General features: G+C 40.3%; 1 protein-coding gene across 5 annotated transcripts in view; it reads left to right on the forward strand.

Annotated features, from left to right (window-relative positions):
- Positions 1-22127, forward strand: part of ITPR2 (inositol 1,4,5-trisphosphate receptor type 2) — a 283724-nt gene that overhangs the window by 23821 nt on the left and 237776 nt on the right. For 3 of the 5 annotated variants that reach the window (XM_074871358.1, XM_074871355.1, XM_074871356.1), the window contains exons 2-5: positions 8355-8425; positions 19193-19308; positions 20487-20573; positions 21248-21406. In XM_074871358.1, coding sequence (XP_074727459.1) covers positions 8355-8425; positions 19193-19308; positions 20487-20573; positions 21248-21406 — 433 coding nt within the window. Of the gene's footprint in view, positions 1-3463; positions 3487-8354; positions 8426-19192; positions 19309-20486; positions 20574-21247; positions 21407-22127 lie in introns of all 5 variants that reach the window. The other 2 variants (XM_074871359.1, XM_074871357.1) reach the window with 2 other exon arrangements.

A 22127-nucleotide genomic window follows, 5' to 3' on the forward strand; every position in this document is an offset into this window, starting at 1 on the left:
TTTACCTTCTTCATTTAGTGTACAATTAACTAAAACTGTCCTTCACAACTGTCCTTGTGGTCAATATTTGAGTGAGCTTAATCAAAATTGAAGGAAGATTTTTCTCTTTTGTTCCACAACACCTCAGTGGCTGGAATCTTTTGAGACAGACTGCATCAGCATAAAAATCCTCACCCTTGAATATATACTGTGGGTCATGCTGTCTATCTTTTAAACAAAACACTTTGCAGACCTCACGAGATGCGTATTCTTTGTACCCTATGTGTAGGCATGTTACCATAACCTTTTTCTCTGGTTGTTGGAAACCTAGCAGTGAGTGTGTACAAGTGCAGGGTTACCAGTCTTCTTTTGTTGCGCGGTGCACAGAAGGAAGGTGGATGGGGATAGGAGGAATATCTCAACCAGGTCCACCTGATTGTGTCTCAGCCAGGCACAGGAAAAATTGCCAGGTGTTCAGGTTGAACTAGGAGGAAAGCCTTTCAGAATGCTACTACCTCCATCCTGAGGTGGTCGGGGGGTCTCACTTAACACATTCTGCCAAAGTTTAGTCATCTGAAAAGTTATACAAGTAGCCAATAGACAAGGGAGAGAGGAAGGGTGTACCCGGAGGATGTTTTTCATCCTCCTGTCTTACACATTTTCCCTAGAGTACGTTGCTATGAGATGCCTGTGTCTCAATCTTGACTGAAAAAGGGTATTAGCTGATGAATTTGAGCTAGACACCTCATGCTTACATCGCTGAAATGAGGCCACCAGAATGCCATTTGCCACCCCATCTTCAGGGGAGCTTGTTTTGGCAGTGGTGAGCTCACTGATTGGTGGCAGTGGTGGGTTCCCTCCTGAATAGTCTCCAATATAGCCGTGCACTCAGTGCTGACACTGCTGCTTATTTAAATGATGTTTCACCCTGCAGTGCACTTCTGGGAAGGGTAGGATTATTAGGGTGAAATCTTGGACTCAGAGACATCAGTGGAAATTTTGCCAGTAAGTTGAAAGACAGTCAAGATTTCACCCAAAAAAGAAAATGTTAATAATGGAAAAATTGTCCAATCTCCCAGGTGATGCATTTTATTAGTGGGCCTATGTTCTGCAAGCCACTACTGCTTTCAGAAAGCTTTCCTAATACTCATTTTATCCTTTCCATTTCTTAGCTTTTAAAAGAATGTCTTAATACAGATTTCATCCAAAAGAGTGTGTTTTCTTGTGCAAAATTTTCTTCTATTGAATGCCTTTAGGCTATCACAACATACTTGTGTGATAGAGTTTTATTTTCATATTGAAAAAAAAAAAAAAAAGGAAAAAATCAGACATTTCCTTGGTTTTATGGCAATGTAATTTCTTTTTCAAAGGTACTGAGACAGAAGCCAAAACAAGCCTGGGAGCAGAGTACCAGCATTTCGAAGTGAAGCAGGACTTTGTGTGACTGGGGAATGAGCTGGGTGGGATGGGCTGGCACACCTTCTTTCATTGTGGGTTCCCAAGTCCACTTTTGACAGCAGAAAATAGGTCTACTTGGCACCACTGAAAAGTGCCTTAATGTATATTGTGTTGATGTGAGGATCTTGAAACACTGTGTGAATGTTCACTGTGTGAAATGTCAAAAATTAGTATGCCCAAGCTAAACCTCAGTACTGTTTTCCTTGTGCATAAATGACTTGCCTGTTATGCAGGACAAGAAAATTGCAAAACTGAGACTAAAATTGAAGAATCATGTTTTCTCCCCTCCACTGTAATCTTCAAATAATGCTTTATTCTACTGTAATAATTTATTTTAACTCTATTCTTATAATTTATTTTAATCTGCACAATGTTTTAAATGTAAATGTAACTATAAAAAGGGATAAATTCTACTAAAGAGATTTTTAAACCTTTTACAAGCTTAAAAGCATGACTGGATATAATACAATACAAAAGAATAACAAAGTGACATTCAGGATTTATAGCTGGATTACTTAATTGAACAGGCAAAAACTGCATTTTTTTTTTCCTCTCTCCGATATGCAAGCCTGCAGGTATGGTTACAAGAATATATGAATGCACTATCAGATAAGGAAAAAAACTTTAGGGCTGATTATTAGTGCAATTGTTAGTGCAAACGTGGAGCTGCCTCTTTGCATGCTGTTGTATCGTTTCCCAGTATAGGCTTGGTATCTCTCTGCCCTCCTGTCTCCAAGGCATTTGATAATACAATTCAAAGTGACCTGTGCAAGCATTTTGCAGGATGGTGAGAATGGCTGAGTGTTCCTGATCTGTGTAGCTGAGATTAAAATGCACCCACATTCTTGTTTTATGCTGAGGATGGTTTATGGTGAAATTTGGTTGCTGTTTAAGGCACTTAGAGAAGTTTGGAATATTTTAGATGCATGGAAGTTTGTTTTCCCAGAGTAGGGACATTAATTTCATAGCTTATTTCAACCTGTGTTAAGCTTTGTGTTTGTAGCAATTAAAATTTGTTCAGAAGGGAAAGGATAAAATTGCTAAAGTTTGAGGCAGGCAGGAGTCAGACTTTCTAGTCTCCCTCTGTGCTGCTGCACCTCATTAGCATGTAGTGCACTTTTTAAAATATTGTGTACTGTGATCCTCCCATTTATCAAAAGAGATTTTTAACGTGTGATCTTCCTAAATGGTACAGAGGCTTAATAGCCTTGCTGTAAGTACAAGGAGAATCCTTTTTATTTTCTGTGCAAGCTGGAGTTAATGTAGGAGACTCTAAAAGGTTGCAGATGCGAAAAGATGATGATGAAAAAATCGGCTTTGGAAAGGAAGGAGACAGGAAAAAAGACAAGTTTCATACAGCAGAGCTAAATCGTAGAGCTGTAAATCGTTTGAATTGGGACTGGTAGTCAAAAAGGAGTATGAACTCACATTTTGGGAAGGGCAAGGTATGATGACTATAGATTTTTGGCAGGAAACGCTTGAAGCAAGCAAGAAGTGGGCTGACCTAGATGCCTGATAAGAGACTCAATGAAATGAAAAGTGAGTGGACTTGGAGAAGAACTGGGTGGACCTGATTGTTTGGCACTTAGGTATTTGATGCTTGATTTCCAGGGCAGCAAAATTTTATTAACCTATTGTTCATTATTGGTTGGCTGCTTAGTGATATGACCATCACCTCTCTTCCTGAGTGGTTACTGTGTGCTGGGATATGTGGAGCTCAGGAGAGGCTTTGCAGATGAGAGCTGCAGTTACGAAGGGAAGAATTGTGTTGGGTGGAAGGTGCTCTGAAGGAGTGTTTCTGATAAGGAGGTTGTGTATGTGAAGGGATGCCTGAAGAGCAAAGGAAGGGCTGCTCCTTTGTTCATGAGGTGGTGTTGAGGTTATGTGTCTTTGGGATGTAACCTCAGCATGATTTGTGAGCTGATGTTGAGCAAAGATATTACTTGGCTCCACTGACAATTAAAATGTCCAGCTCTTCTTGCTGATGTCTGTTGTCAACATTGCCCCCTCTTCCTGCTGCTGTTAGGCCTTATGCTGCTCAGAAAGTCAGTGAAATGTTGATACCATTAAGAAAGTAAAAGTTGAGCTACTGATTGTCTTAGATTGAAGATACTGCCTCTAACTTGGTTTATTCAGCTATTTGAGGAGTGAAATACATATGTGTAAAGAATACCAAGCTGAGTTCTGTTTACCCCCCGTGTATTATAATAGTTAGATGACAGTAGCTGGGTCTTGTATTTTTTAACAAGTTAGGCACATACAGGCATGTATGTGTAGTTACATGTATGAGAGAGTCTGTGTGCTTTTGTGTTTGTTTAAGTATTGTTTTGCTTAATAATATGGGCTATGGAAAGTAGAAGTCTGTTGGCAGGAAGAGACAAAATACATTTCAGGATGATACTTTTTTAAATTGAAGGCACAAAGCTAGGATGAATGAGTATTATGTGAGTGCTTTCTTGGACAATCTAAAAAGCATCTTATGTTATAAAGAGCCCTAAAATTCACGAAATCCATAACTTCCCCCCCCCCCCAGGATAATCGCTATACAACTTTTCCTTGACTCTTGCGCTACATCTGCAAGTTCCTAGAAACCTTTGATGTATTTACCTTTAGCCTGTGTTGGGTAATCAGCGGAGCTTGTAGGATGTGAAGACTCATCCACCATATATGATTCATACCTGTAAACCCAGATACCATTAGTCTTTTCTGCCAACATGCCTGCCTTATCAGTTATACTGCTACCGCTTAGTCCTGCTTCTCTCATCAGTGTGTCCTTCCTCCTGTTTCCCCAAATACACAGTGAGAACCCTGCTGGTTCTTCACAGACTCATTCTGATTTCTTTATTTCAGTGAAAGTCCCTACAAAGGCTGCTGCTCTACCCAGTAGAAAAATTTAGTGAGAATTACTGCAAGTTATTGTTTCCCTCCTTCTGCCCAGTGCCCAGGGAGCAGAGCAATATTAGAAGCTGTATGGGAAGTTCGAAGTTGTTTATATTGGGCAAGTTCTGAACACAAGTGATGAATAGTATTGGGAGAAGTTGATCCTGTCCTTTTGTTACTGAAACAACAAAAATGAGAGGTGCTATATTTGAAACTTTGTAAATATGTTTACATAGGTGCCACCTTATACATGGAATTCATTGCTGCAAGGTATTACTAAACTGAATGCTTATACATGTTTGGCTTTGCATGTGGTGAGAAAGGACAGATTTAACCCCACCAAAGGATGGGGAGAAAATGAAGGGAGAGGAAGATAGGTGCAGGACTCTGTACAGGTTCATGCTTTGACCACTTCACATGATACGGTGCACTATCTTGACTAATGCTAAGAGAGCTGAAAGCTGCCTTTTTTCCCCTGCCCCTGTTGAGAAGCACACTTTAACTCCTAGGCATTGCTTTATATAGTTTCAATTCGTGTTTAATGTGGCTTTGTACACTGTAGCACAAGGTCGTAATGGCTTAAATACCTGCTAGTCTCTGAGGTTGGCTGCATGTGGCCGCATGGTGAGGAGCTGCCCTTGCTTCCTCTGCAGCAAGTGAAAAAAACTTTCACTGGCTTCAGTGGGACAATGACTGTGCATCTAAGACAAGCAATCCCATGAACATTGTTACTTTCAGACCCTAATTCTGCAATTACTGAATACAAAGGGGTATGTGTAAAGTCCAGGGCCTTAATTATTATTTTGACTTTTTGGATGACTTATCTTAGACACCAGTGAACTACTGTACAACTTAATTACTACAGCAGTGCAACAATTACTTGGAGGCATTGCGCACAAACCAGGTATTTATTGTGTTCAGGGAAGAACTTGAATAAATAAAATAATATCATACATTTGCAGGAAACTCCTTTGTCATTTACATGCCACCTATATATGAAAAACTGAAATGCAGTCATGTTGTATTTGCCAGGTACTGAATGACAACAGTGGGCACAAAGCAGTATTGTCTGCAGTTCAGCTGAAGAATTAAACCCTTTGAAGTTTGCCAAAGCTTCTTTGATGATAGTGGCTTGAATATTGGCATAATAGTTTAGATCAGTATTTAAATAGCTAGCAAATTTGATGGTATAATGGAATAACTTCTGCCTTTATCAGAAAGGTCTTGTCTGGTGCACTTTGGCCTCCTGTGCAAACCCGCAAGCAAGTGATCTTAAAACGTGCTGTGCCATGGTCTGACAGAAGCTGCAGGTGCCCAAGACCTTTTTCAGTCAAGCCTGTTACTCGGTTTCACACATCTCAAATGGATTGTTTGCAGGTTACAAAGGTCATGAATAACTGGTTGTTTAACACAGACACCTAGCAGGCTTCAGTAACAGACCAACAGCTGCCTTTTGACTCCATAAGAAAAGTGGGGTTTGAATATGTAGAACTGTGTATCAGAGGAAGTGGTCTGTGTTTGAAGAGCCCTTCTGTTCCAGTCTACAAAGCAGGCTGAAGTCTTGCATCAGGTGCAATGTGCAACGCAGCTCTCACTGCGGTACCATAACAAGCAGCTCCACAGTAAACACGTAGCTACTGAACTCTTTGAAGGACATACTGCTGGAATACAGGATGAATATAATTATATGGAAATTTCAGGGATTAAATTGTTGTAAGACTGCTATATAGACAAAGCAATACTTTATTCAGGTTTTTGTCCTGTGTTGTAAGATACTTTGCAAGAAACAAAGGTGTCAGAAGTTGAGACACTGAGCAAGGACTCAGGAGATGATGTTTCTGGTCTGTCCTGCCACATGTCAATTAATCTTTCTGTGCTATCATTTTGTGTCTATAGGATGGGAATAGCAGCAGTTCCTTTCTCCTTTGTTTTGTCTGATGTCTTTGGTTCCTAATGACTGCAGAATTCATTTATGGTCTGTATCTTTGTGCCTTTAGAGAATGATTAAGTGAAAGGGATTGATATTATTTTTAAATGTCTATTTTCTGAGCTTTGGAACTTGGAAGTTTAACATGTTTGAAAACTGCAGCTAACTGGCTCAGAGAATGTGCAGGATCTTGTTCGTTTTTCCCAGCACAGCACCTTGTTTTCTATATGGCTTTTGTTATAGTGATGTGGTGCCATGATGCAAGTTTCACATTTCATCCAGTTATAGTTGTCACGAGGGTGCACCAGTTGTCACCGAGGGACACAAGATGTTCCTTGTGAATTACACTCAGCTTCCAAGGTATTATTGTCCTCCTGTTGTGCTTAAGGGTCAAACCTTATGGGTTCAGTCAGAAGGCCTTTGAGAGATTTTTTTGAGGGGGGAGTACTTCTTGGCATTGAAATCCTTTGGCAAAGCTTCTATTAAGGTGGTCCTTTCCAGCCCTGTTTCTTCTGTGACTCCAGGTTTTAGATGCTGTTTATAGGAAGCTTTGACCCATTAGATCATAGACAGAGGGCATCTTGCATGAATGACTCTTCCTAAGTCCTGCTTTCCAAACCTCACTTTGTTCTTGTTAAGCCTGACCTAACCTAGACTTAAAAACACAACTCCATAAGGCCATGGCAAGTCCCCTACCTGCTTCTGGAACTGTTACTTCAATTCTCCTTCCTCATTGACACCTCACATTTGCATCCAAGTGTGTTATGAGATCTGAGTTGCTGACTTCCAGAATTCTTTATTCTTTCCACTTCTGTTTCTGGGAGCTGCAACCACAGTGGACAGCTTGTCAGCAGTCAGTTTGCTAGAGGTAGAAAATTCACGGGCGTGGGGGATCAGTCTTCCTGTGCTCATGGCTAAATGCAAAGCCTTCACCAACTTGAGTGAAAACTGAATTCATCTATGGTGTAATTTGGCTGAACCCAAATTGTGCTTTTTTTCTGGCAATTTCCTGACTGTCGTGAAGTAGCAGGGCAGTAGTGTGTCCTTAGACGTGATTTTTCCTGAATAATTGTTTCAAACAGGCAGATTATGTACAGGATGCTTCCTGAAAGGAAGCTGAATTTATGTTTAGGAAGTTCTGTGGTAAGATTAACAATTCATATTTTTGAATTTTATTGTTTATTTAACTTTGAAAATATTGTAAGAAATATATTTGATTTGTTATTTAGATTTTCTGTTGTGGATTAAATAGATGCTTATTCATTTTAGCAAGGGAAAATGTGGTCCTGTCAGTTTTGGTCGGAGGTGAACCTTAATTCCACATGGAAAGAGGAAAAAGATGAGAAATGGTGAAGAAGAATAGCAGAATGTTTAAAGACTAAAATCCAAGGTGCTTTATCAGATTCCTGATTCAAATTCTAGATAAAACAGTGTTAGGAAACAGCAAGTCATTGGAGAAAGCCCCCTGAATGTCCTGATTGTGTAAGCAGATCCACATCTATTCTTGTACTGATGTGAAGGCTGTTTACTGTGCATCCCCTTAAAAGTTCTTAGTGGGGATGCAGGAATTTGCAGGCACAAGACAGCTTGCAAGTGTAGGGCCAAGCTAACCCACGGTGCTTTAAATGTCCTTTCTCATGTTGGATAGTGTGCCTTCCCAACATTTTTTCTTTGAGGTCTTTTACCAGGGCTCGTTTAAGTGGCTGAGTCTTTCTGTTGATTTTGATGAATTTTGGACTATGCCCTAGGGTAATGGCTGTGAAAATCTGACAGCGGCAGAAAAACAAACTGTTTCTGATTCAGGATTGATGGGCTCGAACAAAAGGAAACAAGAATTTTACATGTAACATCAATCTACACGGTGTAACAAAAGGGACTTTAACCAGATTTAAATGAAGTGGGATCTGAAACATAGGTCATAATTTAGTGCAATAGAAGAAATCATCTTTCTTGGTTATGCTTAGTACCTTAGAAACTCTTATTATTCAGGTATTTTTTGATTTAAATGGGTAAGCTTCTGTATCTGTGGTGTGACAGGTATGTCTCTGCATTTATTTACACTGATGTAAAATGCATGTTTTAGTAAGTGTAATAACTTTTGTTTTTCTAGGTTAGTGGATGACCGGTGTGTGGTTCAGCCAGAGGCAGGTGACCTTGCTAATCCTCCAAAGAAGTTCAGAGGTCGGTAACTGGGGATAATTTTTTTTTTTTTTTAATGACTGATGCATATTCTAACTCCTTGGGCACTTTGCCTTACCAGATATGTAACTTCTCAGATGCCTTCATGGTTTGTGAACACATTGCTGAGGTTTCAAACTGGAATGTGAATGCCATATTTTGAGAACTAAATACCAAATCAGCAAAGGCACAAGGGGTGGGTGGAGAACATGGGGAAAGGGACTAGTTTTCTTGAAGTCCAAGAGTTGGTTGCTCTGCTTTGTACACTGAACACTGATCCCCCACTGTGTCACCAACTCCTTGCTCTAGCGCTGCTCTTAATGTAAATGGGAAACAAGCTTGTGATGTTCAAAACTACTTGAGTTGCTGGTTTGTTTATTTTTTTTAAAAGAGAAGACAACATTTTAAGAACTACCCCCAAATATTTTGTCAGCTTTTTGTTTTACTTTTGCTTAAAACCATATCTGATTTTTCTAGACTTTCTTAGATATGACCTTGTAGATTTGGATAATTTTGCTGTTTTGCTTATTGGAAAAAATAACAATGCACTGACAACATGCAGTTTCTAATTCTTGAGTGCTAAAAAATACTCCTGTGGTATCAGCTGTTCTGTGTGTTGATATGCGGGGAAGGAAATAAAACCTCTCAGTCTTGTCTGTACTTGGTTTAAGCGATTGGCTCTGTGTCAAAGTAGAGCCTTACTAGCCTGATCCAGACCTTTTGACTTAAATGATCTTTGATTCACACCTGTTAAGAGATAAAGACAGTTATGGCTTGCCTGGTTTCGAGCAAGGGAAACGTGTCTCATGGCTGCTTGTATCTATCTCAAAGGGTTGCAGTGACATTCTTAACCGTATTAATATATTTCCAGGGTTTATTATACTGTTGTATGTATATGCTATTATTGCAAAAAAGTTGTCTTTAAAATATTAAGAGACTGAAGTTCTGCTTTCCCAGAGTGTTCAAGATTTTTTCCATTATATATTCAGGAAGCATCAGCATTTAGTTTCAGTTCCAGCTGTGAGCATTCAGCACATCAGCAGATCTTGGAAATTGAGAAAGTGAGGATGTATATTTAGAAACTAGTAGTAATAAATTCCAGTCACTTGCGTGATGTCACAGAATAACTTTGTAGCAGAGGTGGGGATAGCAGCTAGTTCTCCAGTGTGGCTTTCAGGCTACCTAACTGTGATTTCATCTTCTCGCTGCCTGCAAATACATGTTTAATTCACATCTTCCAGGTTGCACAAAATTTCAGGTGGGGGCTCTTTGGACAGTATTTCTGGCACTTCACCACCCTGATGTGTTCCCAAAGCAGAACATATCCAGATGAGACAGGGGTCACTGGAAAAGATTTGCATGTGATAGCATAATTGCAGATACATCCAAATGCCTAGCATCAAGGAGGTTAAAAAGACAACCTGAATTTTTTCATTGTCCGATGTTTGAGGGCTTGATTTTATAACTTCAGTACAGTAGAGTTCTTTCATCACAGTTCTGCAATGTTCTTTCCTAACTTGAAAAGGCAAAGAAGGGAGAAGTTGAGTGTTCTGTGTTTAGGGTTTTTTTTTTAAGAAAAAAAAAGGTGATTTCAACAGTATCAAGAAGTCTGGGCACTTTGATCCAGGTTGCAACGTTATTGAACTCTCAGCGCTACTGGCATGCCATCAGTGGTGGCAGTAGTACACGTGTACATAGATCAGATGTCAGAAGGGGACGAGACATAGGCAAGATGTACAGCTGTTTTCTGCTGCTGGGGGAATGTACTCCTGAGTTACATCCCAGCTTCTGCAGGGGAATGTTTTCTATTAATTGTAGACAGTTTTGGCTTTGTTCTCTATTGCAACCCCTGCCTGTTGCTTGCATAACACATCCCTTTATCTCTAGTTTCCTCTGCTCCCTCTTCCGCACAGCATCTAGCCTTTCCTTTTCTCTAACTCAGGTCCTTTATTTCTTGGGGATGCCCTCTTCTTCCTTTCCTTCCCTGCCCCCAAACTTACATACCTGACAATTTTGAAGTGGCTTGCTTAGCTATTTCTAGCATTGTGGTAGTGTGAAAATTTAGATGAAATATGTCTGTAGGAGAAGCTAAATTAGCGAAAAAGTGAGTTTTGTCACCTTAATTGATGCAATCCACTATGCTATAACATCATGACTATATTGTTAGGGGCCGCATCTGGTAGCGTTTTCATGCTGCATCAGGTACATGTAATCAAGTGGCATTCAGGAGAACGGCTGCAACAAAGATAAAACCATTGTTTTGTTGTTTTCTCCTTCATCTTACAAGTCAAATTCTAAGTGTGAGAATAGCAGGGGTTTTGCTGAGAACACAGCAGAAACTTGCTGTCTAATTGGGATTTAGTGTCTGGTACATTGGGAGGTGTTGGTATTATGGGAGCAATCAAAAACACATCTCTCTCATGATTTGTTAAATTTCTTCACTCTGCTCAAGAGCAACAGAAGAGTTGCTAGATGTTGTTCTTATAACCAAGAAACATGGAAGAAACCATCCCCCCCCAGAATCTTCTGGGAAATAGCATTCAATTAAAATGGCAAAGTTAATAAAACAAACAAAAACTGCTTTGAGTAGGTTCTTGACATAAAAAGAAGACTTAGGCATGAATGATTAATTGAATGATTAGACATAAACAACTAAAAATAGCATCTAACAGCAGGAAGAGTAGGGCCTCTCTAGTAATAGGACCTGCTGTCTGCATGGTTTACAATGTTTTTATCACTGATAGCTGAACTGGCATTGGTTTGAGGTTACAGCATGACCTAAGAGTCAAAGAAGTATGAGAAAGGCATGTTTCTAGCAAGATGTTTAGATTCCAAGGACTGACTCTAAAAATCAACATCAGAGAACTATGTTTTTTCCTTTTTGGTAATATTTTATCAACCCTTTCCCCAGCAGAAAAAAACCCCAAAGGATTGTACTACTTGTATCTCTCCTACAGAGTTCACTCAGAGATCAAATTTAGGTACTGAGCTGTTGGCCTGAACTGAAAGCCTACATAAAGAGGTGTCTCAAAATAGCAGTTTTTGGTTTTGTTATGTGTTTACTTTCTTTTTTTTTTTTTTTGAATGGGTGGTAGCTATTCTAATTGTTTCAGAACATCCTACAAAATGGAGTATTGTTAAGCTAAGGAAATCTGTGGTTGCTTTTCATTTTGTGTCCATACAAAGAAGCTATGGTCCAGATTTCCCCTTTAGTCACGCTGCAATGAGCCTGGAGTGGCTCTGTGTTCATCAGTGTGAATATCCAGATTTGCATCAGTGCAAAAGAGGGCAGAATTGGGTCCCACACATGTTTCCTGAGGTATGTTGGGAAAAAAAAAGCATTTACTATTTTACAGTTGAATTTAAGGGACTGATCAAGCCAGGTGCTTCTTATCCTAATTCTAACTCAAGCTAGTGTTGTGATGGAGATGCTTACCCTGCTGCAGGGCCAGGTTCACAGAGAGTAGGAAGAATAATAGTGTGTGCCAGAAGTCTGGTACCTCTGAAGAAAAATCACATCATGAGTAACAGAACTGCAAGGTTTCTTAGAGTGTGACCTTAAACACACTTCAGCTTGTCGCTGTTATCTCCAGTGGGAAACACTTTCAGCTTCCAAGGTGTAAAATAACACAGATAAGACCTGCTTGTTGGTCAAATTTAGCAAGTCTGAAAAAGGAGCACAAGTCTCTCTTCTATTTTAAATGTAAAATGACCTAAGTTTTTAAACTGATTTAAACTTCCTTACATTTTATACCCCTTTTTCTTGAGGCATCTGTGAGGAAAGTGATATTCAAGTTCTTACATATTGTCCTCTTGTCTTTCTCTCAATTTTTAGTCTGTTCTAAGATTTTTTCTGACATTGTTCTTTCCTCTTCTCTCCCTTCCATTATGTTCCTCTGTGCTCTCTCTCCTTTCCTCCTCCTACCCTTTCCTCTGCTATCTGCCATTTTCCTTTTTACTTGCCGCCTTTGACATCATTTTGGTTTGTCCTTGTGTTTTCTTCTTGTTTCTCTCAGTTCCATAATTGCTTTCATTTTCTTCTCACACTCCTGATTGCTTTTTCTGCAGTTCTCCTTGGGACTCTTCATTGCCTCAGTCCTTGCTGCCTCACATTCCTCCCTTTCCATGCTTACTTCAGCTCTTTTTTACCTTTCTGTGTTTTTTTCAAAACAGATGGGTTTGTACACACTGTGATTTAATAGCCCTATCACTTCCAGTTATCCATTTGTCAGCCTGCTGGTTTAAGTAAAGCTGTGATATATTTCTCTATCACGGAAGTCTTCAATAATGGGCAAGAGTTGAATTTCTAACATTTAAAAAAAAAAATAAAGAGGAGAGAAACCATCCGACAAGTACTGTTCTAAGCCATCTTTATCCAATATCAAGAAACATTTAAAAGATGTAATATGAGTTATTTTCCTTTTCAGACTTCCTGAGTGTAGTTGCTTTTTTGCTCAGAGGATGTGCTGTGTGTGGTTGTTCCACCCACTGTTGCCTTTTGAAGACTGGCGTTTCATGCACATTTGCAGGCTTGGACAGATGGTCAGTTCTGTGCTCAGTGCAGCCTCTGTGGATGGTCTCCTGCACACTGGGAGTTAATGCATTGCATCTTTTTGATTGTTCTGATTAATAAAGGTCATTTTTCCCCCCATAACATGAGTAATTGATATGTGTCTCAGCACTGATAATTTGTTGTATTTTCTTCCTTTCTAATAATTCAACGTATAGTGTAGGAGGTTAAGCCTGGAGTGTGACCAGAGAGAGCCTCTCCTTTTTTTCCATTTTGTAAAGAAAATTGAAGTGATTTTTGTTGTTTTAAAAATGTGTATGTGGGCTGCTGTGGGCCGTGTTTCTCATTTTCTCCATCTTCACTTCATGCACAAGTAATTGAAATTTTGCCTGGAAGATTTTGTGGGTATGAGAAAATTGATGAAACTACAGAAGCTGAATGCATTAAAGTTTAGTAAGTGAAACTTGCTGATACTTTTAAGCTATTTGTTTTAAAGCTTCTTGTTTATCCCTGATAGTGCCTACTTAATTAGTGTCCTCAGGAAGGGAAGTGTTTATGTGAAACTGTGAAGTAATGAGTTAGGAACTAGTACTATCCAAGAATGTCTGGAGAAATTAGAAGAGATGGTCTGTCTCATGAGTGGGTTGCTAGACTGACCTCCAAGACGGCTGAGCTTTTGATCTACTGTGTCTGCTGGAAAATTGCTTTATAATCTTATGCCTCAGTTTCTCTTTTTTCCTATTTAGTTAAACTATAGCTTCTCAAGGGCAGGCACTGCTTCCTTCCTCCTCTGATGTTTAGGACCACAAAGCTTGAATTCATATAGTATCCTATTGTTACTCTAATAAAAGTGATTGGAAAAAAAACATTTAAAAATAATGAGATGACCTATTATTAATGTATCTGGAATCTTAACAAAAAATAGGGAAAAGCTTGTCTGGAAACAAAGTATATGGGGTTTTTTTGTCTATAAATTGAGGAAAATACAGTTGAAATACTTGTTTTAAAAAGTTCTTGGTAGTTCAACTTCTAAAGCACTAGATTGGAAATTAGGAGAGCTGTCTTGTGCAGCATGGCTACAGATAGAGCTGTGTGGTGGCTGAGGTTTTCTAGCGCCTGCTTTACATTTCCTTTTCTTTGAGAACTATCATTAGAAAAATTCACCCACCTTTGGGAGGCAGACCCACACAGTAGTGACTGCACACCCATGTACATCTTACATTTCTCTGCCGTATGGTAGCACTGTGCTTTGAGACTCTGTATGAGGATGGGAAGTGGTGTGTTTACTCAAGTAGCAGGGTGTGTGGGGAGTAACTGAGAAATGAAGACTGGTCCTATGAAAAGAAGGTATTGTTATGTTATTGTAAATTTGGTCTCAAAAGAACTCTCTAAGACTTAGTTTGAAGTTTTAGAAAGCAGGCATTCTTTATTGCAGCGCTGGATGCATGGGGGGTTCATTCCATTTAACGTGCATACACTAAATCAAAAGTTCATCCTTTATGTACCTTAAAGATATGAATAGTCATACATTTCCCAAGAAGTCTCCACCTTTCTGCCTATCTACTGCATTTACATAATGCTGGTGTTGCAAAACTACCCTATGCATGCATGAGGGTCTAGGGTGGTTGGTGGTGGTTGTTTGGGGAGTTAGCCCTCTTCTCCTTTTTCCTTTTTATGGTCACGAGTCTTTTGAGGACAATTTTTTCTCCTTGGATGTTTCCCAACTCTGTTGTCTGGCCAGGCTGTTCTTTCTTATCTGCCTTGTTTGAGCATTTCTGCCAGGATATATCTATTCTCAAGGTTAGGATATTTTCTCTGTACATTTTAATCACTCAGGCTTTGTTAAATACAAAGTTAAACATTGTTTGGTAAAAGAATTTAATATTCCCCCCTTTGAGTCTTCCAGGTATACACAACTAGGTACAACATGACCACATAAGGTATAATGGCATGCTTCTCTAATCACTAATTGTTACAGGCCTCAGCTTGCAGGCACCAACTGCTTGCAAGCATCAGCTAGCAGGCATCAGTTACTTCCGAGAAGTAAGTGTTTCATGAAGTCTCCTGAGAAGGCACGTTAATTATGGATTATTACAGAAAATAATAGCAGAGGTTTTGTCTTATGAGCTGAAATCCTGATACTCAAAATTAAATCTCCTACAACATACAGCATTTTGTAATTGTTTTCTCTTTTCCTTCTCGGTGTCCAGGATATTGTAAAAGTTACCTGGGAGTTATGTACTCTAGGTTGTATGATATAGTTCTCATTGTAAACGTTCCCCTTTGAAATGAAAATAAACACCCTTGCAAAGGTGGCTGTGTTTGCTTTGATAAAGATTTGTAATGTCTCATAGGAATGGCAACTCAGGGCTGTGATAAAGGAGCAAATCGATGAGGCCTTTAGGTCAGTGCCAAGGAAAGTTCTACCACTGATGGTGTTTTTGTATGAACAAGTTTTGTCACTGTGGATAGTAGAGGAAGATCAATGGCTATGAAGGGAAGAGCCAATGCAATGGAAAGCTTGCTATAATGATGGCCAATATATGAGAGGCCAGATGTCATATTTACAGAACTAAAACCATTGCAGCTTAGTTCGTGGCTTGAGAGCCAGCACTGTTGCAAACTGCCAGCTCTGGGGGCGCAGGTGGTGGGAGGAACATGTGGCATGGTGTTACTCTAGTGGTTTTGGCAGCACTAACATCAGCTTACAGAATCACAGAATCGTCTAGGTTGGAAAAGACCTTGAAGATCATTCAGTCCAACCATTAGCCTAACATTGCAGTTCTCAACTATACCATATCCCTAAGTGCTATGTCAACCCGACTCTTAAATACCTCCAGGGATGGGGACTCCACCACCTCCCTGGGCAGCCCATTCCAACACCTAACAACCCCTTCTGGAAAGAAACGCTTCCTAATATCCAGTCTAAACCTTGCCTGGTGCAACTTGAGGCCATTGCCTCTTGTCCTATCACTCATTACTTGGTTGAAGAGACTCATCCCCAGCTCTCTGCAACCTCCTTTCAGGTAGTTGTAGAGGGCGATGAGTTCTCCCCTCAGCCTCCTCTTCTCCAGACTAAACACCCCCAGTTCCCTCAGCCGCTCCTCGTACGACATGTGCTCCAGACCCTTCACCAGCTTCGTTGCCCTTCTCTGGACATGCTCGAGTCATTCAATGTCCTTTTTGTAGTGAGAGGCCCAAAACTGAACAAGTAATCAAACTCACCAGTGCCAAGTACAGGGGTAAGATCACTTCCCTGTCCCTGCTGGCCACGCTATTTCTGATACAAGCCAGGATGCCATTGGCCTTCTTGGCCACCTGGGCACACTGCTGGCTCATGTTCAGCCGGCTGTCAATCAACACCCCCAGGTCCCTCTCTGACTGGCAGCTCTCCAGCCACTCCTCCCCAAGCCTGTAGCGCTGCTGGGGGTTGTTGTGGCCGAAGTGCAGCACCCGGTATTTGGCCTTATTGAAACTCCTACAGTTGGCCTTAGCCCATCGCTCCAGCCTGTCCAGATCTCTCTGCAGAGCCTCCCTGTCCTCGAGCAGATCAACACTACCACCCAACTTGGTGTCATCTGCAAACTTACTGAGGGTGCTGGGCCTGATTGTAGTTGAGAGTGCTGCCTGGTTTATTTTAAGTAATGAGAGTTCATTTTTACTTAGGGAAGGCAAGGCCAGTCTTCACACTAGATTTCCCTTTCCTCTCCTGTTGTGTTACAAGAGGTGTTCCTACTGTAACATGGTTTCAGTAACTCCTCACAGGCTGTAAAGAGATGAGTATGTTGGAGGATTTACCTTAGAGGAACAAAATCACCTCCTTTTTCCCCCCTGTGTGAAAGACTAATTCCATTGTATTGACAGTGTTGAAAATGAGAATAGGATCTGCCTTGGTATCTAGCATCTTCTACAGAGAGGTTGTGAATTTGACACTTGAATTTCCACTCATAAGGGTGGAACAGTTAGGAAATGTTTCTCACCACAACTTCCCACATGTGCTGTTGTGGATTGGAGAGCTGGAACAAGTTCTAGGTAGTTAGCAACTGCAGATGTTAAGCTTGCTCTGGAAATTAGATAGTAAGTAGGACAGCACCGTAAAATAGAAACTGTCTACTGCTGACCTGACTCAGTGGTTAAAGACCCAGACTATGACTTTAGGATAGTTCCCTATAGCTTCCTCTGTTGACGTTTTTTGTGACAGTAAAGGGTGACGATGAGATTATACTGTATTTAAAAATGACATGCAAGGTTGGTAAATTCAACAGGGTCACCTATGCATCAGTTCAGTGGGTAACTGAAACATCTACTTAGTGTTGATGTTGTGGTTGCTATTTTATATTGCAGCACCTTTGATAACAAAGGTAAGGGTGGCTATACAGTGCTGCTGGAAAGGGAGTCTTTGGAGAAGGCAGCAGGAGAGCTGAGGTTAGAGAGGACTGTTTTCAAATTATTTTGTGCTATGTGATGTGTATGCCATTAACTGTGTTGAGTGTGGTGGTAAATAAGCACTTCGTGTTGCTCACATGGAGCTAGCTTGCTTGTTCTCTGCTTTTTCTCTTTCTTTTCTGTATTTTTGTGAGGAGCACTGTCTGTGCCATACTCTGTGCAATGTAGCTTCCCAGTGGTGTTGCAGTCTCTTCTTTGTGGGAAGGTTGCCTGATGACCAGCAGAGAAGTGACCTTGCTGATTCTGGCCAAATTGGGGTGTCAGGGCCTGCAAGATGTGCTTGTGGGATCAGAAGAGAAACTTTTTTATTCTTAGTCCAGCCCTAGGGCAAAACCTCTTTTAAGTAGGATACATTGCCACTATTACCTGACTCTAGCTTCTCCTGCAGTTGGGTGGCTGGTAGTCAGGTAGGAGTAGTTGCTTACCTGGAGAAAATTCTTCAGAGGTTGTTCTCCTCTGGCGGTGGATTAGTCTGTGACAGTTAAATATGGAGGGCTAATAGTTTGGGACAGACCTTCCTTTGACATCTGTAAATTGCAACATATGTTGGGGAACAGTTTCACACAATAATACACATGCAGTCCTGTATGTTCTTACTAGTCTCACAGCAAAACTCTGATTGCTAATTAAAACTTCCCTGTCCCTTCCTCTTGTCAGTTGATACACATGGGGTGTGAAAGGACAATTACAACATTTGCGAAGTAGAATGTCTTTCAAGCCTAGCTTTTAGAGTAGTTGATTGGCACCACGCAAGACTAGGTGTTGTTTATCACTCTAAACGTAGTTGGATTTGGATGAATTGTGAGCCTCTATTTCCAGTCTATAGGACTGTCACTGGCCCAGAAAAACCCAGAAAGTGCTGAGTCAGGGAATTTAACAAAATTTAGTTTATTGCTAATTAACATTAACTTTCAATTATTGATTCCGATATTGGGAAATAAGGATGAACAATTGAACAAGCACTTAGGGAAGCACCCCTTGCCTTCCTTACAGACACATCTCTCCCTCTTCCCGGTCCCCAGCCCCCTTGCTGCACGCTGCATGTTGTCACTGCAGGGAGGTGATGGGGAGGGGATGGGGGTCAGTGCGTTGTAGCTTACTTTCCTTTGCTGCTTCTCATTTCCTACTCCATGGTTCCCCCATTGGCTGCAGTCTCCTTGGGGTGTACCTCCTCCTCTGTCATAGTTTGTGCAGCCACCCCTCTCAGGCAACTCTTCTCAGGTGGCCTTCCCTTCCTCCTTACCTGTTTTTCGCCTGGTCTGTTGGATGGTGGTGGTGGTCAGTTTGTGTCACTTAGTTGTTTTTACTGTTAAGTTTTTTTAAATCAATCTTAGTAATCCTGAATACTGCATTAACCTCTTTGGTGGCTTGCAGCTGAATGCCTGTGCAATCCTTTGTTTCAGCAGTGCGAGAAGGAGCAGGGCAGCCAGATGTATGGCATACAGAAAGCAGGACTGTTTGTTCAAGGTTTTGTATGCCTTCAAACAGCGTGTCTGTAACATTGTGCTGCAGCAAAGAGCGCTAATAAAGTAGCAGGCAGTTTTGCATAGGCCAGGCTCACAGCCTGGGATTCTGACAGAGGTTGCAGAGTGGTTGCATGGAGTGGGCATGTGTGAGGCATTGAGGGCTTTAGGTTCAACTTGGATGTTCTGCCACCCTGTTCATAGTATTATTGCCATCAAGCTGTTTGGTGACTATGTTTAAATATTGATATCTAGGTGTTTCTGGAAAAAGGAAACCAACCAAAGCATACTTACAAATGAAGGAAGTGTCTTTCAGTGTTACTTATGAGTATTTCTTTCAATCTTCCACAGACTGCCTTTTCAAGGTGTGTCCTATGAACCGATATTCAGCCCAGAAGCAGTACTGGAAAGCAAAGCAAGCCAAACAAGGAAACCATACAGAAGCAGCACTGCTGAAGAAACTTCAAGTAAGAGACATCTGTATTTGTAATCTTATCTCAATCTGCAGGCTGTAGAATTACAATAGAATGAGAAAGAATAATAGTAAGTGCCTTGGGAACCACCATGGTGGGTATTATTATGCTACCATAGCAACTTCATATTCTCCTTAGCTCTCCTACCTCCTGACTGGCATTATTGCCCCTGCCCTGTTTTTTATCTTACTTTGGGCTGGGGGTTGTGCCTTTGCTATAGGCAAAATATTGCTTTCAGAAGTTTTATAAAGTAAAAATTGAGTTGTTAAAATTAGGAGTGGGCCCTGATTTACATCATGCTATTATTTTAGAAGTCCTTTCCAGGAGTTAGGTGGAGGGGTGGACAAAAATGTTTTCAATGCTTTTCTCCGAAAATTCCTCAGAACTGCAGTTGTCTTTGCTTTCAGTCTAGGTGATTATTCTCTGTACCATTGGGTAGATTCTGTTTTGCATCAAATACAGTGTGGATGGAGCAACTTCTCTGTCTCTGAAAAAATGCTGGCCTGATGTTATAATTCAATGAATAAGACTAAGTAAAAACAAGGTCATATCAAACCTGGCTGATAGTTTTATGTGCAGTGGAGAGGCTGCCAGTGCTTCCATTTAAAAACAGCAAGGAAGGCACATGGTGTGTGGCTAGAGCTAGCTACACAGCAATTGGAGCTAGGAGCTGATAGTTTGTTCTGTGGCTGTGTTTGAGCCAGACTACTGTGCTTAGCCTTGATTTTGCAATGTGTGATCTACTAGCTTTGTTTTGTTATATATAAAGTCAAGGTATTTGTATGCAATTAAAAACCCAACAAGTAAAAGGAATGGTGATGGGGAAAAGCTAATCATAGGCCCTTCTTTCTCCTCTTTCAGGATGAAATAAAGCACCTGGAATTACTTTTCATGCTTGAAAATTTTTAAATAGCATGCATCCATAAATTATGACTTGAGTTTCTATTCTGGGTAATAAAAAACCAGAATCATTACACAGGGTCTGGGTGATTATAGTTCAGAAAATTATGCTGCAGCAGGATTCGGGTGATAATATTTTCAGTGCAGTAATGCTTGCAGGTTGGAGGAAATGTTTTAAATGTGATGCCATTTCCTTTTTACACTATCTGTTCCAGTAGCTGACTACAGGTACTGATTTTGTAAAGTTTAAAGAAATAATCATTCTCTTGCAGCATGCGGCAGAACTGGAGCAAAAGCAGAACGAAAGCGAGAACAGAAAGCTGTTGGGCGAAATTGTAAAATATAGCAATGTCATACAGGTAAACCTATTGAAATCCATTTGCCTTCTCTCAGAGCTGGAAAGGAAATAGTTGTTTCATTTCAAGGTTACAGTGAAAATGAAACTAACCGCTGTAATCAGAATTGTCAAGGGTCAGGTAAACAGAACTTGGTGAAGTTTACAATATTGTGTTTTTCTGTCTGTTTTAAAGCCTACCAGAAGTGCTGCGTTTTCATGTTTAAATAATAAGTCGTAATATAAATTTTATGTGCAATTTTTGCTGCTGCAGTTTAGAATCTGAATGTAAATATGTATCTTTTATTTTCAAGATTTATTTCAAAATCATATGATAGAGGTGCTGTGCAGCTCCTTTTAAGTCACTGAAGTAATTTGTGCTTCATGACATGTGAGACAGATGTTCTTAAGTGCAGTACAGCTTTCTTGTAATGGGTGAAATTCTTGAAGGTAACACTATAAATGGACCCTTGCCCTACCTGTGTAGTATATTCTGTAGAACTGATCACTGACATATTTCTCTCAATCTGAGATACAGCATCTGTTTTCCTAAATAGCAGTATACTTTGATAACTCTTATTTTGTCTTTATGTATGTTATGAATAATTACCACAGTGTGAAAGCCTATGCCTCCTCTTTTGACTGAAGGGAGAAAAAGCAACAGCTGTAGTAATTTTTTTAATTATTATTTGTTCACAGCTACTGCACATAAAAAGTAACAAGTACCTCACAGTCAATAAGAGATTGCCGGCTCTGCTAGAAAAGAATGCTATGCGGGTGTCTCTGGATCCTGCAGGGAATGAGGGATCCTGGTTTTATATCCAGCCGTTCTGGAAACTGAGGAGTGAAGGTGACAATGTAAGTAACATTGAATGTGTAAGAGGGAGAAGGCAGAAAGTTTCCAGAAGATACGTGATTTCTTTGCTACTGGCATAAATCATAATGGATTCAGTTCAGAAAAAAATATTTTAAACAGTGCTTGGGACTGTTAGCTTTTATGTTTAACTAGAAAGTGTTACCAAATTATATGGTCTTGAATCTGAAATGTTGCCACATGCATCTGAGCCTCTGATGATCTGTGTTGGAGCATCTTTGCTAAGTCCACCTGCTGTGTGCAGGCTTACAAAACTGATAATAAGTCATAGTTTACACTAATTTTTTTTATTTTAAAGTTTTTTTTTTAATATTCTGGGCAACATTTTTTTCAAGAGGTCAGCAGAGAATGTCTCTAGGAAATACATCAGGTTTCTTTAAATCTGTATCACCTCTCTGTGATTCGAATTGGGTTACATAGTCTGGTGGGTCTTCTGGGTAGGTTTCAGTAGGAGCCTTGCATGCTGGTAAGAGGAAGAATACATAGGAGAGCTTTTTGCTACAGATCTGAGAGTTCCGCCATGAGATCAAAACTTCATTCATTCGGCTATGGCTTAGTTAAGTGTCTGCTGTGGAAAATTCAGATCTGCCTCTGGGAAGGCCACATGATGAACTTGTGTGCTTTTATATTGTAGACCTGGCTGAGAATGTTTGGCCACTCCCCTGTGAAGTAATCATGGTAAGAGCCCTCTCAGGATCTCAAGAC

The sequence above is a fragment of the Strix uralensis genome, chromosome 5, assembly GCF_047716275.1.
Source record: "Strix uralensis isolate ZFMK-TIS-50842 chromosome 5, bStrUra1, whole genome shotgun sequence".
Lineage (NCBI taxonomy): Eukaryota > Metazoa > Chordata > Aves > Strigiformes > Strigidae > Strix > Strix uralensis.